Source organism: Diabrotica virgifera, chromosome 2, assembly GCF_917563875.1.
Source record: "Diabrotica virgifera virgifera chromosome 2, PGI_DIABVI_V3a".
NCBI lineage: Eukaryota > Metazoa > Arthropoda > Insecta > Coleoptera > Chrysomelidae > Diabrotica > Diabrotica virgifera.
In genome coordinates, this window is record NC_065444.1 from 179,306,446 (window position 1) to 179,321,908 (window position 15,463).

Sequence of the window (15,463 nt, forward strand, 5' to 3'; positions counted from 1 at the left end):
TTCAAAGTATAAGTATGCAATAACCGATATCATGCCGATAACCAATGTGGACGTTGAAAGAAGCTTTTAGATATACAAAAATATTTTGAGTGATATATTTGAAAAGATATTCAATATTATTCAAAAATATTTTATGAAAAATGATATATTTTCCTCCATCTAAAGGGTGTCGATAAAAATTAGGTTAAAGCGTTTTTGTTTCAGTTATCTATTTTTTTTTGTTTATTGTATTTTATTATTAAATTTATAACAGGTCTTTACTAGTTCTTAAGCTAAGCCTAGAAATAATTATATATATTTTCTTAAAAACAATGGTTTGTCAAAATTTATATGCTTATTTTCATGCTTTTTAAGCGCTTTTTTGCGTTTCTTTATGCTTTTAAATCCTAACTCTAGAAAGCATTCACTGGTTTAGCAAGAATTAATAATTCTCTAGTCTAGTAAATTTTGTTTTTAATAACTACCGTGTCGTAATACAGTGATGAGCGCTGTAATAACCGGCAAAATAACGCAAAAGATGGAAAATATTTTAAGTCGTGAAATAAAAAGAGATGACTATTAGAGGTGAAAAACTTAGGGATACAAACGTATAAATTTTAATTATAGTTTGTCTAGAAAGTATCCGGAAAAAAGAAAGCAGAATTATACAACCTCCATTTAAATCTAAACACTTAACGAAACGTCCCTTAGAATATAAAATAAAAAATTAGTTTATTTTATATTCTACGAAACGTCCAGGTACACCCGAAACTAGGTCAAGGCCATACTTTTCGGTAATGTGTTCCAGGCCTGTAAAACTGACCGAATCAAACCTTCTTTATCTCGTGGCGCTGCTCGTTCCACTTTAATCTTCATTAGTCCTCATATGTTTTCAATGGGGCTAAGATCTGGAGATGCTGCTGGCCACGGAATTGTTACCAATTCGTGTTCTTGCATCCAAGCTTGAGTATAAACAGAAGTATGGCATCTTGCATTTTTTTGCTGAAAACGCCACCCCTCTGGATATAAAACATGAGCCGTTTCAAGAATAAAACCATTTAGGATGTCACAATATTTCGTACTATCAACACTACCATTAACTATACAGAGAGGTGTAGCTCCACGTTGAGATATTGCTCCCCAAACCATTACTTTAGTGGGAAATTTGGAAATTTGAACGGTAACATTTTCTCTTGATAGGACTTTTAAATGATTTGCACCAAGCTGGAAACAACTTTCATCAGATATAAAGACATTATTAAAATTATCTTCTCGAAAACGTTGACAAAAATCTATTCTTCGTTGCCTTTGCAGAGGTGTCATTGTAGGGATTTTTTTTGGATTCCTTGATATGTAGCATTGCTTTTACAGTTTCGGACACCCTTTCTATACAAATATTCCACCACTTTTCTTTTTTCTACTTGCGACATTATTTCACAAATCTTAAGTCTGTTTACAAACAACAATATTTGACAGATGGTGTTGCGACTTTGTCCATAACCTACTATCGGCACAACCTACTTAATGCTTTACTTTTGTCTTAAAATGTTACAAAAAGGAAATCTATTAAAATTAGAAAAAATATAAAATTCCGGATACTTTCTAGATGGACTTACATTGATTGTTTCTCGCATTTAGACGTATCAGAGGAGTATGTCAGCTCTAACTGTCACTGTCACAGTGTTAGTTTTCAAACTCGTCCCATACGTCTCTAAGGTGGGAAACAATCGATATAATGTAAATTTATACGTTTCTATCGCTAAATTTTCCACCTCTATGAGTTTAATCTATTTTTATATTACAAATTAATATGATGATTTCCGTCTTTTAGGATATTTTGCCGGTTATTAGCGATCTTATCACTATACATATAATGAAATTTTTAATATCCATTTAATATTAAAGACGAAACGAGAAAATTAAAAATTTTGTTTCTAAAAAAAGTTTATGATGTGGAAAACTTACCGACCGCAAGATGGACTTAAAATTAATTTTGGTCTCGATTTTGAATTTGGGTAGGGTGATGGCAACAAGCTCAGGTTCCATTGGTTGAGGAGCCAAATATTCTTTTAAATTCTGTTCAGCAGCTGCTAATCCGTTGATTTCGTCAGGTAGTACAAACGTCATACTAACATTACCCCCTTGGAATCCAAGCTCCAAAAATTTAGCTTTAAGTTTGGTATTGTAGGCATATTTGACGAATGATTCAGTATACATGGTGGGTATTTTTTTAGATTCAGTAGATGAACTGTGGAACAATCTATCAGCAGAACCGAATTTATCGAAATCATGATCCCATTTTCCTGTGTAGTATAAAGCATTAACTAATAATAATATGCTACCTTTAAGTGTTTCAGGGTCAATGATATTGTGGATTTTGTTGTTAGTTTTTTGTTCAACCCAGCTATTGATAGTTCTTGCGGCCTTGTCCGGGTCGTTAAAGTCTAGGTTTTGTACGTCTGCAGAATAAAAATTTACAGCAATATCTTTGAATGATTTTTCAACTGGGAAGTCTTGACGTGGATAAATTTTATTTGCTGATAACAATTTTAAATCTGGTGTATTAGTATTTAGATGAGACGTTATTTCAGCAAATGCTTTATTTACATCTTCTATGTTAGTGGGTAAGCTCAAACCGTTCAACAATTGTTTTTGTGTTTCTCCTTTGGCTCCATTTGCAAGAAGAGACAATACGATTTCTGCAGATAATCCGCTAACAATAATGTTGTTGTTGCCTGATATTTTCACGAGTTCCTATAAAATAAAAAAAATGGTATAAAATGTAGAAAAATCAAAATAAAATAATGTAAAAGTATAAAAAATACGTAAAATTAATTGGATGGTGTTTTGCAACAACCGTCTAACCCACATTTGTTTACAAATAATGGGGTGAGACGTACCAAACTGTCTATCATAATAACGCATGCTACAGCAAGCAAAAATGCTATAAGCCACATCTACATATTATGCTCATGGCGGTATCAACGGACTAACTTCTAAACCACATTCGTCAAATAATATGAAAACAGAAATTTGCAAAAATAGATCTAAGAAAGTCCAATTTTTGGAATTTTCTCCGAATGATTGTCACTATTTTGGGATTAAAATTTAGGTTAAATTTTTTACACTCCGTCTTTAAACAATTTAAGTAAAAAAGTTCTGTGCGGTATTTATACGTTCTATCAACATTAAAAGCTTTTAATTTACTTAAAAACATTATGTTAGACACACAAGAAAAAACAACAAATTTTTGTACCGGATCTTTTTTTAACCCTCGCGAGGCGGTACGGGGTGAAAATGCACCCCAGACCAGGTTTTTCTCACCTATCTTTTTTAGTACATTTTTTGATTTTTGTCCATTTTTAATTCGAATTAAATTAAATTCTAAACGCATTCCACCCATTACACCGTTTAAAACTCTTAGCGTTTAAGTGCTCTTTTTGGAAAAATGACTGTAGGGTACAATTGATGAAAATTTCATATCCTGAATTGGACGTTTCTGATGTTCCACCTGGAGTTAAGGGACAAGGTCGGTGTTACTAATGTCAGAGAAAAAAGATCGAAAGTCCCGGCTTAACTGTATTGTGTGAAAAAACTTTGTGTTGCTCACTCTGTGAAAAATGTGTTTGTCTTACAACGATAATATTTTTTTAAGAAGAAATAAGCACTTTTTTTGTAAAATTATGTTTCATAGGATAATAAACAAGTCCTAATTATGTTTTAAATTAATTTACCCGACGTTTACATATAAAAAAAGGAATACAGTTGGGGTGCAAATGCACCCCGCACCGTTGTTTACGTAAGAATCTAAGCACCGCCTTACGAGGGTTAAATAAAAATTGTTATTTTGATTGGTAGTCACTTTCACGGAATATCTTTTCTATGAAATAGTGAAATAGGAGTGAATTTACCTGTGACCTTTCCTGTAAAGGTTTAAAATTTGATCGCAGGAGGGAACTAATATATGCCCCCTTCGCCAGCAACACACATAAATAATTTATGTATTTATTATAATTATTTAAATAATTTATGTATACAGGGTGTTTCATTAATAATTGTCCATATAATAACTGGAGAAACCTTAGCACAAAGTACAAAGATTTAACCTAAAACACTTAAATAAAATGTGGTTCCTTAGCGCTGGACTCCACTTGCGATTTTAGTCGCGCGATTGCTTTGTCGCGAATATTAAACACATTGTTTCAAATACGAGTCAATCCATTTGCGACTAAATAATGGATCATATTTATATACCATATACCAGTTAACTTCTAATCAGCGGAAGTGACAGTTGATTCATAGAAACACTGTTACATGATATTCAGCAATATTAGATAAATTCAGCAATTCTACAATTTTTGGAACAAGACACAAATGTATACGATCTCGCAAACGAGACAAATGTCCCTGAATTTTGTAATAAATGGATTCGGCGTATAAATAAAAAAAAAAATAATTTTAAAAATTTTTATTCCAAAATTAATGCATTTTGACTAAAACAATTGTTCTATTCACTCAGGGGAAAGGCTCAAAATGTCGCCTGTCAAAATTTTGAATGTGTTTTAAATGTACAGTGCGTCCATAAAGTAACGGACAAATTCATTATTTCCTAAACCGGCGACTTTAAGGAAAAATTCCGGAAAAAACAGGTCGATTTTTATTTTTAAATTACAATATTTTGGCATAATATATCATACTAGTGAGGTCATCCATCTGGGCTTGATAACGTAATCGATGAATTTTTTAAATGAGAATAGGGGTCATGTGATAGCTCATTTGCAAGGGTATATAATTCTCTATTTATTAATACAAACAATGAAGCCTAATTAAATAAAAAAAAGTCAATATATAAATTCGTACATGTTAAAACAAATTTTATATCAAAGTTTAGGTGGGTACAAAAGATATTTTCAAGAAAGTATCCAAATCAAACAAGGGGATCATTGTTTAAATAATTAAAAAGGGGTCATTTTTGCAAAAAATTACTTTTTTAACTGCTGAGGTCATTCAATTATTAATGAAGTTCTTTAGGATTTTTTTCTGCAAATTTAAAGGGTAAATCTTTCACATAAGACTTACTAAATTAAATTTGACCCCCTATTTATTTAAATAATTATACATAAATCTTTAAAAACAAATTTGCAAAAAATTATTTTTAGCGTTTTAAATAAGCACTATAAAATATATTATTTTACAGACTAAGTTGGACTATGTTCCCAGTATTAGGCAAAAAAACATTGGTCAAAAAATATTTAACATTTTTTGAGATATTGAATATGTTTATTAAATGTTACTATATTTTCAATTGCAAAAAACGCGGTTGTTGCCAATAAAATATTCACCTGATTAAGATCTCATTATTTTTATTTTTATGTAGATTTTCGATAAATGTATTGATAAATTCAAATTTCAGTTAAACTCCCCCCTAAAATGGCATTTGAAAATTATTCAAATTTGTTTATAATTTGCTTTTTTTAATAACGTCGCGGGGATTTACTATTCTGAAATGCCGTTTCGATAATTGGGTTCCTGGGAATTTTTTACTAATTAACAAAATTTTTTTGTCGTTTTTTTTTTCTTCTTTTTTTTCTTGGAGTTATATTACTACGGGCCCTTTTAGGGTTAAATTTTATTAAAAATGTCGAATCTCTGAGTTGTAGATTCTAGACCTAAAAATATTAAGATTTAACTAAAATCTCTTAAATAAAATGTGGCTACTTACTGAGTTACAGGGTGTTTTTTAAAAATTTAAAAATATTGTTACCAAGTACTTTAAAACTATTTGACGCATCCTTATCATACTTGGCAGAAAGTATGGCTATTATACACCCTACTAAATTGTGAATAACAAACGTTTCTAGCTAGTGCCAGGGGCGTACGACACGGGATAGTGAATGATTGACCCTTCCCAAATTCTACGCCACTGAGTGAATTACTATTGTAGCGAAAGTTTTCGATTCTTTAATACTTTGTATGTAAATAACTTTATTGGTATCGATAAAGTCATCAGTTTGAGAGATATTGGAAGTTTAAAATGAATGAATGAATGAATCAAAATAACTATGCCGTTTCATTTTTAACGTCCAATATCTCCAAAACTAATAACTTAATCGTTACCAGTAAAAAGTATATTATTTACATAGAAAGTATTGGAGAATCGAAAAATTTTGCTAAACTAGTAATTCCCTCAGTGGCGTAGAACTTGGGAAGGGTCAACCATTAACTGGCCCCTGTCGTACGCCTTTGGTGGTAGCTAGAAACTTTTATTTGTCACAATTTAGTAGACTGTATAGTACCCACACTTTCTGCCAAGTATGATAAGAATACGTCAAACAGTTTGAAAGTATTTGGTAAAAATAATTTTTAAATTTTTAAACAAAACACCCTGTAACTCAGTAAGTAGCCACATTTTATTTAAGTGATTTTGGACCAATCTTAATATTTTTAGGTCTAGAAGCTACAACTTAAAGATTCGACATTCTTAATGAAACTTAACCCAAAAAGGGCCCGTAGTAATATAATGCCAAGAAAAAAAAAGAAGAGGAAAAAAAGACAAAGAAATTTGTTAATTAGTGAAAAATTCCCAGGGACCCAATTATCGAAACGGCATTTCAAAATATTTAATCCCCGCGACGTTATTAAAAAAAAAATTATAAACAAATTTGAATTATTTTCAAATGCCATTTTAGGGGGAAGTTTAATTGAAATTTGAATTTATCAATACATTTGTCGAAAATATACATAAAAATAAAAATATTAAGATTTAATACAGGTGAATATTTCTTTGGCAACAACCGCGTTTTTGCAATTGAAAATAGAGTAACATTTAATATAAAATGCAATATCTCAAAAAACATTAAATATTTTTGTACCAATTTTTTTTTATGAATACTAATAACATAGCGCAACTTATCCTGTAAAATAATGTATTTTATAGTGCTTATTTAAGACGCTAAAAATAATTTTTTGCAAATTTGTTTTTAAAGTTTTATGTATAGTTATTTAAATAAATAGGGGGTTGAATTTAATTTAGTAAGTCTTATGTGAAAGGTTTACCCTTCAACTTTACATAAAATAATCCTATATATCTTCATTAGTAATTGAATGACCTCAGCTGTTAAAATAGTAATTTTTTGCCAAAATGACCCCTATTTAATTATTTAAACAATGATCCCCTTGAATGATTTGGATACTTTCTTGAAAATATCTTTTGTACCCACCTAAACTTTGATATAAAATTTGTTTCAACCTGTACGAATTTACATTTTGATTTACATGTAGTGTAATTTTATTTTACCAGACTAATAACATAATTATTTCTAGAGGGTGTCCAAAAATACTTTTTTAATTCAATTATTTGAGACAAACAGAAGCATGTATGTAACTTATTTCATTCAAAATTCGTTTTAGTTTTGTCAGAAAAACGGGAATACATGTGCATATGTTTATTTGACAAATAATAAATATTGCTTTTCACTGCCACCCACCTGCCTCTTGGAAGTTTAACATTACCACAGCCTCCTAAAGCTTATTGGAGGCTGTGACATTACGCTTAAGCGAAAATCAATGTTTATTTTTTAAATAAAACATTTTTATGTTTTCTGGCACGAATAAAATATATTTAGAGTTAAACAAATTACATACATGCATTCTTTTGTACCAATTAATTTAATTTAAAAAAACATTTTTTGGACACCCTCTATAAATAATTATATTAATGTTTACCGTTTACTTCTCTCCCGAAGCAAAAGAGCGATAACACAAGTAGTTTCGATGTTATCCATTTCAAGACTGATGTAATTCTGCGACTTAAAAATCACAAGTGGAGGCACCCACCACTCCCATCAGATTTTCTGCGACAGCGATTTTTTAGTCGCCACGACTACAAGTCGCAAGTGGAGTGCAGCCCTTACTGAGTTTTATCTAAAAATTTAAAAACTATTTTTGTTCAGTATTTTAATACTATTCGACGTATCGTTTTCATACTTGGCAGGTAGTATAGGTACTGTACAAACTACTAAATTATGTTAAACAAAGGTTTCTGGCTATTACCAGAGGCGTACGACGGGGGAAAGTTAATGGTTGACCCTTTACAAATTCTACACCACTGGCGAAATTGCTATTTTAGGTCAATTTTTGGATTCTCCAATACTTTCTATGAAAATAATATACTCTTCATTCGTAACGATAAAGTCATTAGTTTTCGAGATCTTTGAAGTTAAAAATGAAACGACACGTTTATTTTGATTAATGTAGTGTGTCGCTTCATTTTTAATTTCAAATATCCCGAAAACTAATCATTTTATCGTTACGAATGAAGTGTATAATATTTACATAAAAAGTATTGTAAAATCAAAAAATTACACTAAAATAGCAATTTTGTCAGTGGCGTAGAATTTGGAAAGGTTCAACCAGCCACTATCCCCTGTCGTACGCCTCTGGTAGTAGCTAGAAACCTTAATATATCTTAATTTAGTAGGGTGTACCGTACCTACACTTTCTGCCAAGTATGATAAGGATACGCCAAATAGTTTTAAAGTACTGGGTACAAATAATTTTTAAATTTTAATCATATGAATAATATCATAAATAATTAATTAATCAAAATAACTGTGCCGTTTCATATTTAACTTCAAATACCTCGAAAACTAATGACTTTATCGATACCAATGAAGAGTATGTTATTTACGTAGAACGTATTGGATAATCTAAAAATGGCACTAAAATAGTAATTTCTCCAGTGGCGTAGAATTTGAGAAGGCTCAACCATTCACCATCCCCTATCGTACACCTCTGGTAGCAGCTAGAAACGTTGGTTTATCATAATTTAGTAGGGTGTCTAGTAGTCGCACTTTCTGCCACGTATGTAAAGAATACGTCGAATAGTTTTAAAATGCTGAGCAGAAATATTTTTCAAATTTTTAGATAAAACACCCTGTAACTCAGTAAGGAACCACATTTTATTTAAGTGTTTTAGGTTAAATCTTCGTATTTTGTGCTAAGGTTTCTCCAGTTACTATATGGACAATTATTAATGAAACACCCTGTATATTTAAATAATTATTATTTTCACTTTGTTAAGCCGGGTACACATATTCGAGCCTTACTGTTTGCGAATGCTATATTCGTATAACTTGTACTGCAGGACGAACCGCTTACGAGCCATGGTTACTTATTAATCTATTAGCTTTTTGTTCCAATGCCCAAAGGTAATTTCTTTTAAGTTTAGTGTAATACTTGAACCGTTGAACAGTTCTAAAGTTTTTTGGAATATATTCAACACATCTCTTTCCACCTTGCAACAGTTACGTTAGTTTATCGCTTTTGACAAGAAAGAAAGAATTTGGTTTAGAAAGTTCTACAGAAAGAGTTTAGTTTGTAAATAATATCTATTTAAAAAATGGTCTGTTAGTATAAAATATATAATAGGTTCATGACGTTCTACGACTTCTTCCGATTTCCAATCGCCACTGTTCTCCATAGTAGCACATGTTTTCGTTCAAGCCTCTTTCTTTAAATTCGCTATGGGTCCCCTCTATCCAGGTCTTTCTAGGTCTTCCTCTTTTCCGCCGTCCTTTTGGTGCCCATCGTAGTACTTGATTGGGTAATCTGTAGTCTTCCGTACGTTGTACGTGGTCAAACCATTTCAGTTGCTTTGTTTTTGTATCGTCAATTATAGTATGCTTTAGATCCATTATCTCCAATATTCCTGTATTTCTGATTTTATCATATACTTATTTATATACCAGCAGCTCTTCTCCAGAAGTCCATTTAAGTTTTCTGAGCATATTTTCAGATTTTCCTTTAAGTGGCTGTATATTATAATGCTCTTAACGATGCTGTTATTTTTATTTTCTTTGGAGACACTTTGGTCCCATATGATTGTGTTCAATAAAGCAAGATCTTTCCTTCCTTGTGTACACCTTTCTGGGGTATTATTGACCAATGTTCTATGTTGTGTAATTTTAAGCCCCAAGTATTTATGTTCCTCACAGTGATTAATACTTATTTAATTTTCCAACGCTAGATCCTATATTATATTCCGATTTTTTGGTATTCACTGGTATTCACCCCAGTTCCGGTACTCTTCTATGATTTTGCGGATCATATATTCAATATCGTGATAATCCTGGGCCATAAGAATTAGTGCAGCCGATATGTGAAACAATTGTGCATTTAATGATAGAAGTATATAATTTGGACCACATATACTACATATATAAAGGTTAAAATTTAGATGGGAGGCCATCTCAGATTTTGCCTTTTACAAAAATGGGGGGATTCAAAATGGCGACTATACATACGTGACTAATAGCACGATAACTTTTGAACGAGACTACAGATTTCAACCAAATTTGGTATATAGGAAAGAATCGGTTTACCAGAAGTTGTGTTTCTCCTGGTTTTCATGTAAAAATATGCTGTTTTTTTTTTCAATTCTTTCACCCTGTATGTATTATTTTTTCAAAAAGTTAATACCACTATTGAAAAGAGCGTAAAAATATTTTTTAGGAAATATTTTTAACTTTTTAATTATTTTAATTACCATTATTAATAAATGCAAAACGTATCTTCACATGTACCTATATGCGGCAAATTCGTGCAAATATAAGAATTATTGTGCATTTAATAGTAGAAGCATATAATTCGGACCACATATACTACACATACAAAGGTTCAAATTTAGATACGAGACCATCTCAGTTTTTGTTCCTTTTACAAAAATGGCGGGCATTCAAAATGGCGACTATACATATGTGACTAATAGCACGATAACTTTTGAACGAGATGTCAGATTTCAACCAAGTGTGGTACATAAGTTCTTTTTTTGATTATTAATATTGAGGTCTTGAACCGGAAGAATCGGTTTACCAGAATTTGTGTTTTTACTGTTTTTTACCGTAAAAATATGTTGTTCTTTTTCAATTCTTTCACCCTGTATATATAAATTTTTCAAAAAGATTATACCGCCATTGATAAGAGTGTAAATATATTTTTTAGGAAATATTTCAAACTTTTGAGTTGTTTTAATTACAATTTATTAAATGCATAACGTATGTTCACATGTACCTATGGGCGGCAGATTCATTTTGAATGCCCGCCATTTTTGTAAAAGACTAAATCTGAGATGGCCTCATATCTAAATTTGAATCTTTGTATGTGTAGTATGTGTGGTCCAAATTATATGCTTCTACCATTAAAAACACAATAATTCTTATATTATAATTTGCACGAATCTGCCTCACATAGGTACCTACATGTAAAGATAGGTTATGCATTTTTTAAATGGTAATTAATTAATATAACTAAAGAGATTAAAATTTTTCTTAAAAAAATTTTTACGCTCTTTTCAACGCCGGTATTACCTTTTTGAAAAATTAATACATACAGGGTGAAAGAATTGAAAAAGAAACAACATATTTTTACATAAAAAAACAGTAAAAACACAAATTCTGGTAAACCAATTCTTCCGGTTCAAGACCTCGATATTATTTATCAAAAAAGAACCTATATACCAAATTTGGGTGAAATCTGACACCTCGTTCAAAAGTTATCGTGCTATTAGTCACATATGTATAGTCGCCATTTTGAATGCCCGCCATTTTTGAAAAAAGAACAAAAACTGAGATGGCGTCGTATCTTAATTTGAATCTTTATACAGGGTGTCCCGGAAAATAGTGCGTTCCTTTAAGGTATGGATAGAATACACAATTTAGAACAAAAAAGTCCTATACCATTTTTTTCTAAAGTTAACCGATTACAAAAAAAAGATTACATTGGTTTCCATATACCTGAATTTTAATCTTCAGAAAATTAAATAATCTGGCAACATGTTACGCACTGGTGAATAAGAACTCGTTTGTGTCTTACAGTATTTAAAATAATCCAACCTAATACTTACTATTTTTGTTTACTATATTTTTTTTAAAATGTAGTTGAAATATGGCATAATTTTAAACGAATTATACTTACATATTTTAAGATGAAAACACATGTTTTAAATGAACCACCACTTTTGCGAACACATGAATTCATAGAGTAACATGCACTCATACGACGAGAAATTCCAGCAAAACATTTTGAAAAAATTTTAGTAGGTATTATGCCTCTCCATTTATTGATCTGCCATAAATAAACAACATAATATCATAATATTACTCATGAACACACGATTCAAAAACATTTTCGGCGTGGACACTAAACAGCATTCTTCCAAATTATCTGTTTACTAAACATGGGACTATTTACGTTTAGATTTTTGTACTTCACAGAGTTGCCAGATTTGAATTTGCGTTCCAAAATGTTTTATAGTTTTTTGGTCAAACGGTTGAATTTAGAAAAAAATGTTATAAGAGTTTTTTGTTCTACATGGTGCCTTCTACCTATACCTTTAAGGAACGCACTATTTTCCGGGACACCCTGTATGTGCAGTATATGTGGTCCAAATTATAAGCTTCTACCATTAAATGCTCAAAAATGCTTATAATATTCTCACGAATCTGCCGCATATAGATACGTGTGAAGATACGTTTTGCATTTATTAAATGGTAATTAACATAACTAAAAAGTTACAGATATTTCCTAAAAAATATTTTTACGCGCTTTTTAATGGCCCTATTAACTTTTTGAAAAATTAATACATACAGGGTGAAAGAATTGAAAAAAAAAACAACATATTTTTACATAAAAACCAGGAAAAACACAATTTCTGGTAAACCGATTCTTCCGGTTCAAGACCTGGATCTTATACATCAAAAAAAGAACTTAGAGAACTTATATTGGTTGAAATCTGAAGTCTCGTTCAAAAGTTATCGTGCTATTGGTCACATATGTATAGTCGCCATTTTGAATCCCCGCCATTTTTGTAAAAGGCAAAATCTGAGATGGCCTCTCATCTAAATTTGAACCTTTATATGTGTAGTATATGTGGTCTGCCGAACCTGCCGCACTAAATCTGATCATCCGCAAAACATAGAGTGCATAGCATGTTATTATCATTTACCAGAATACTCATATTCTTACATTGCCTTCTCCAGGATTTCAAAACTTCAAATATATTTTAAATAGCGTCGGTTACAGACAGCAGCCCTGTTTAAGACCCTTATTCACTTCAAATATGTTAGTTATTTGTAGAAAAAGTTGGTTATAACATTTGTACATTTAGATCTGACAGTATATGATTTTGACCATATATCGAGTGGCCGTATCATTGACTGAATATCAGCAAGTAAATGTGGAACTTTAATATCTCATTTAGAAGGACTTAATGAAAACTTAGGGCCCGGAGCTAAAGGTTTTGATACTTCAAAAGAAAATTCAGTAGCAATTAAATTCTTAAACCATTTTTCCTAATACAGGTATATTCAGAATTTAAAGATTCTTGTTGGTCGCCATATAAAAAAGAAAGAATTTTAGTGATATTATTGAAGTTTACATAGGAATACTCAAATTTAATTTAAGAATGTATCTACATCTACATATTTGAATACAAAAATATTTTACCTCGTATGTATGTGCTGTAAAGTCAAAATTGCCTCGGACAACGCTTTTGAAATTGTCAGCATTACATCCAAAAAATGATGCAATTATTGTTAAAAAGACTACCTTATGCATCTTTTCAATTTGACTGTCAAAGTACATAATATATATTATAATATATAACTACCAAAATTGGTTTAGAAATTATGGGTGTTAAAAATTCAATTAATTTAAACAATAAATTCTGTATTATCTGTTTACAACACTTTTTATATACATACTTGGTTATTCAAAAACAAAAAAATTAATTTTTTACAATGGAATAATCTAATTTATGTTTTTCTATTAAAAATTTTTTAATTAAATTATTTTTATTATTTAAACAAGACATTATTTACAATAATAATATGTCGGAAACACTATTTACATAAATAATTGTAGTTTGTGACGTTTTTTTAATAAGGTCAATTTTTCAGTATTTACATTCTTAGTCTAGTCGAAACATAAGGGTTCCTGTGAGAAATTCTTGTTCCCTGCTATTTGATAATAATAAAAATAATAATAATAATAATATAATAATAATAATAATACCCTGTGGGAGTTTTTTGTCAGTTCTTCTATCAGGCGCGGCCCCCTGCGAATGGGGGATGCTTTCTGGGTATTCGTAGCGCCAATACCCAGAGAGTAGCAGGAATACTTGCCGTGGAACAAAAACTGACACCTGGCAGTAGGTATAAAATGCACACCCATGGGAATGGAGAATCATAATTTATGTTTAGGATCGCTGCCTGGGGATCGCCAGGGCACGTCTGGAGCCGGCGCTGGACGTGACAGCATGCGGGACGTCGGTGGCAGGGTGTTGAGGAGGCGGGCCCCTGTCATACAATCAGCTACAGCCCAACCACAATCACAACCACAAGCGAGCCAAACAACAACAAGAGCTCCACCCGCCGAAGGTGCTGCGCTGGAACATCAGCCGGCGCTCACTCAAGCGGGACGACCGAGGCAGCGCATGAAATGGACTGTGTCCATTAATGAAAACATTTTGCGCTTCTACTACAAGGTGACAAACCTCGGTCAAGAAACAATCGGCTACCGACAACAGCTGTATGCCGAATTTTGCAGGACATACCCAGATATTCAAGTATCGGAGCAACGAGTATCAGACCAATACCGGGTAATTATAAGAAACAACCTTATCCCAGAGACTCGACGCAATACCATCAGAAGCGAAGTCGAACGGGAGATTCATAACGATGTTGTAATTGAAGATCCAGTCCCTGTTGAAGTTCATGAGCAGATTCCTGAGCTTGCCATACAAGAAACTCAACCTGGCAATACAGAGCAGGAAAACAACGAGTTACGTGATAACCTAGTAAGCGAAATGGCACGTGCGGTACAGGAGTTTAATGGAACAAACCCACTTAGCAGACCACCGCTACCACGAATAAACTCTTGTAAAAAACTAGGGGCGCTGTTACAAATTGTGAACACTGAAGTCCTACCCAATTATATCGTAGAAGCCCACACATTAGAATATTTGCACATGGTAATCTACTGTGCAGCAACAGCAATTGCTAATGTAATGGGCGTTAAGATCAGAACACGACGGGGTACTAATAACGAAAGAACTGGTAACAGAATTGCACCCTGGGAAAAAAGACTGCTCGGAAAGATTGAATTACTACGTAAGGATATTGGTATAGTCACAGAATACATACGAGGTGTAACAAGTAGAAAAGTCATCAGGAGAGCTGAAGAAATAATGCTGAGTACCGCAAGACACTCAAGATATGATCCAGAAAACAACACAGCCCATCAGTGTCTGGATACATTAAAACAAAAACTCTCCGTTTATTCAGGGCGACTAAGGAGGTACAAAGTTAGTAACAACCGCAAAAGCGACAATGCTCTTTTTGAGAGTTCTGAGAAGGCGTTCTATCGAAAACTCAATTCCACTGTAGAACGTGTCGATAAGACTTACCCAAGCCAAGAAGAAATTCAT

General features: G+C 32.0%; 1 protein-coding gene across 2 annotated transcripts in view; it reads right to left on the minus strand.

The window, feature by feature from the left end:
- LOC114337260 (antichymotrypsin-2-like) overlaps positions 1-13,644 on the minus strand; it is a 56,025-nt gene extending 42,381 nt beyond the window's left edge. For both annotated transcript variants that reach the window (XM_028287671.2, XM_028287669.2), the window contains exons 1-2: positions 13,483-13,644; positions 1,945-2,733 (exon numbers count right to left, since the gene is read on the minus strand). In XM_028287671.2, coding sequence (XP_028143472.1) covers positions 1,945-2,733; positions 13,483-13,620 — 927 coding nt within the window. In that variant the 5' untranslated portion in view covers positions 13,621-13,644. The remainder of the gene's footprint in view (positions 1-1,944; positions 2,734-13,482) is intronic.
- Positions 13,645-15,463: the final 1,819 nt, after the last annotated feature.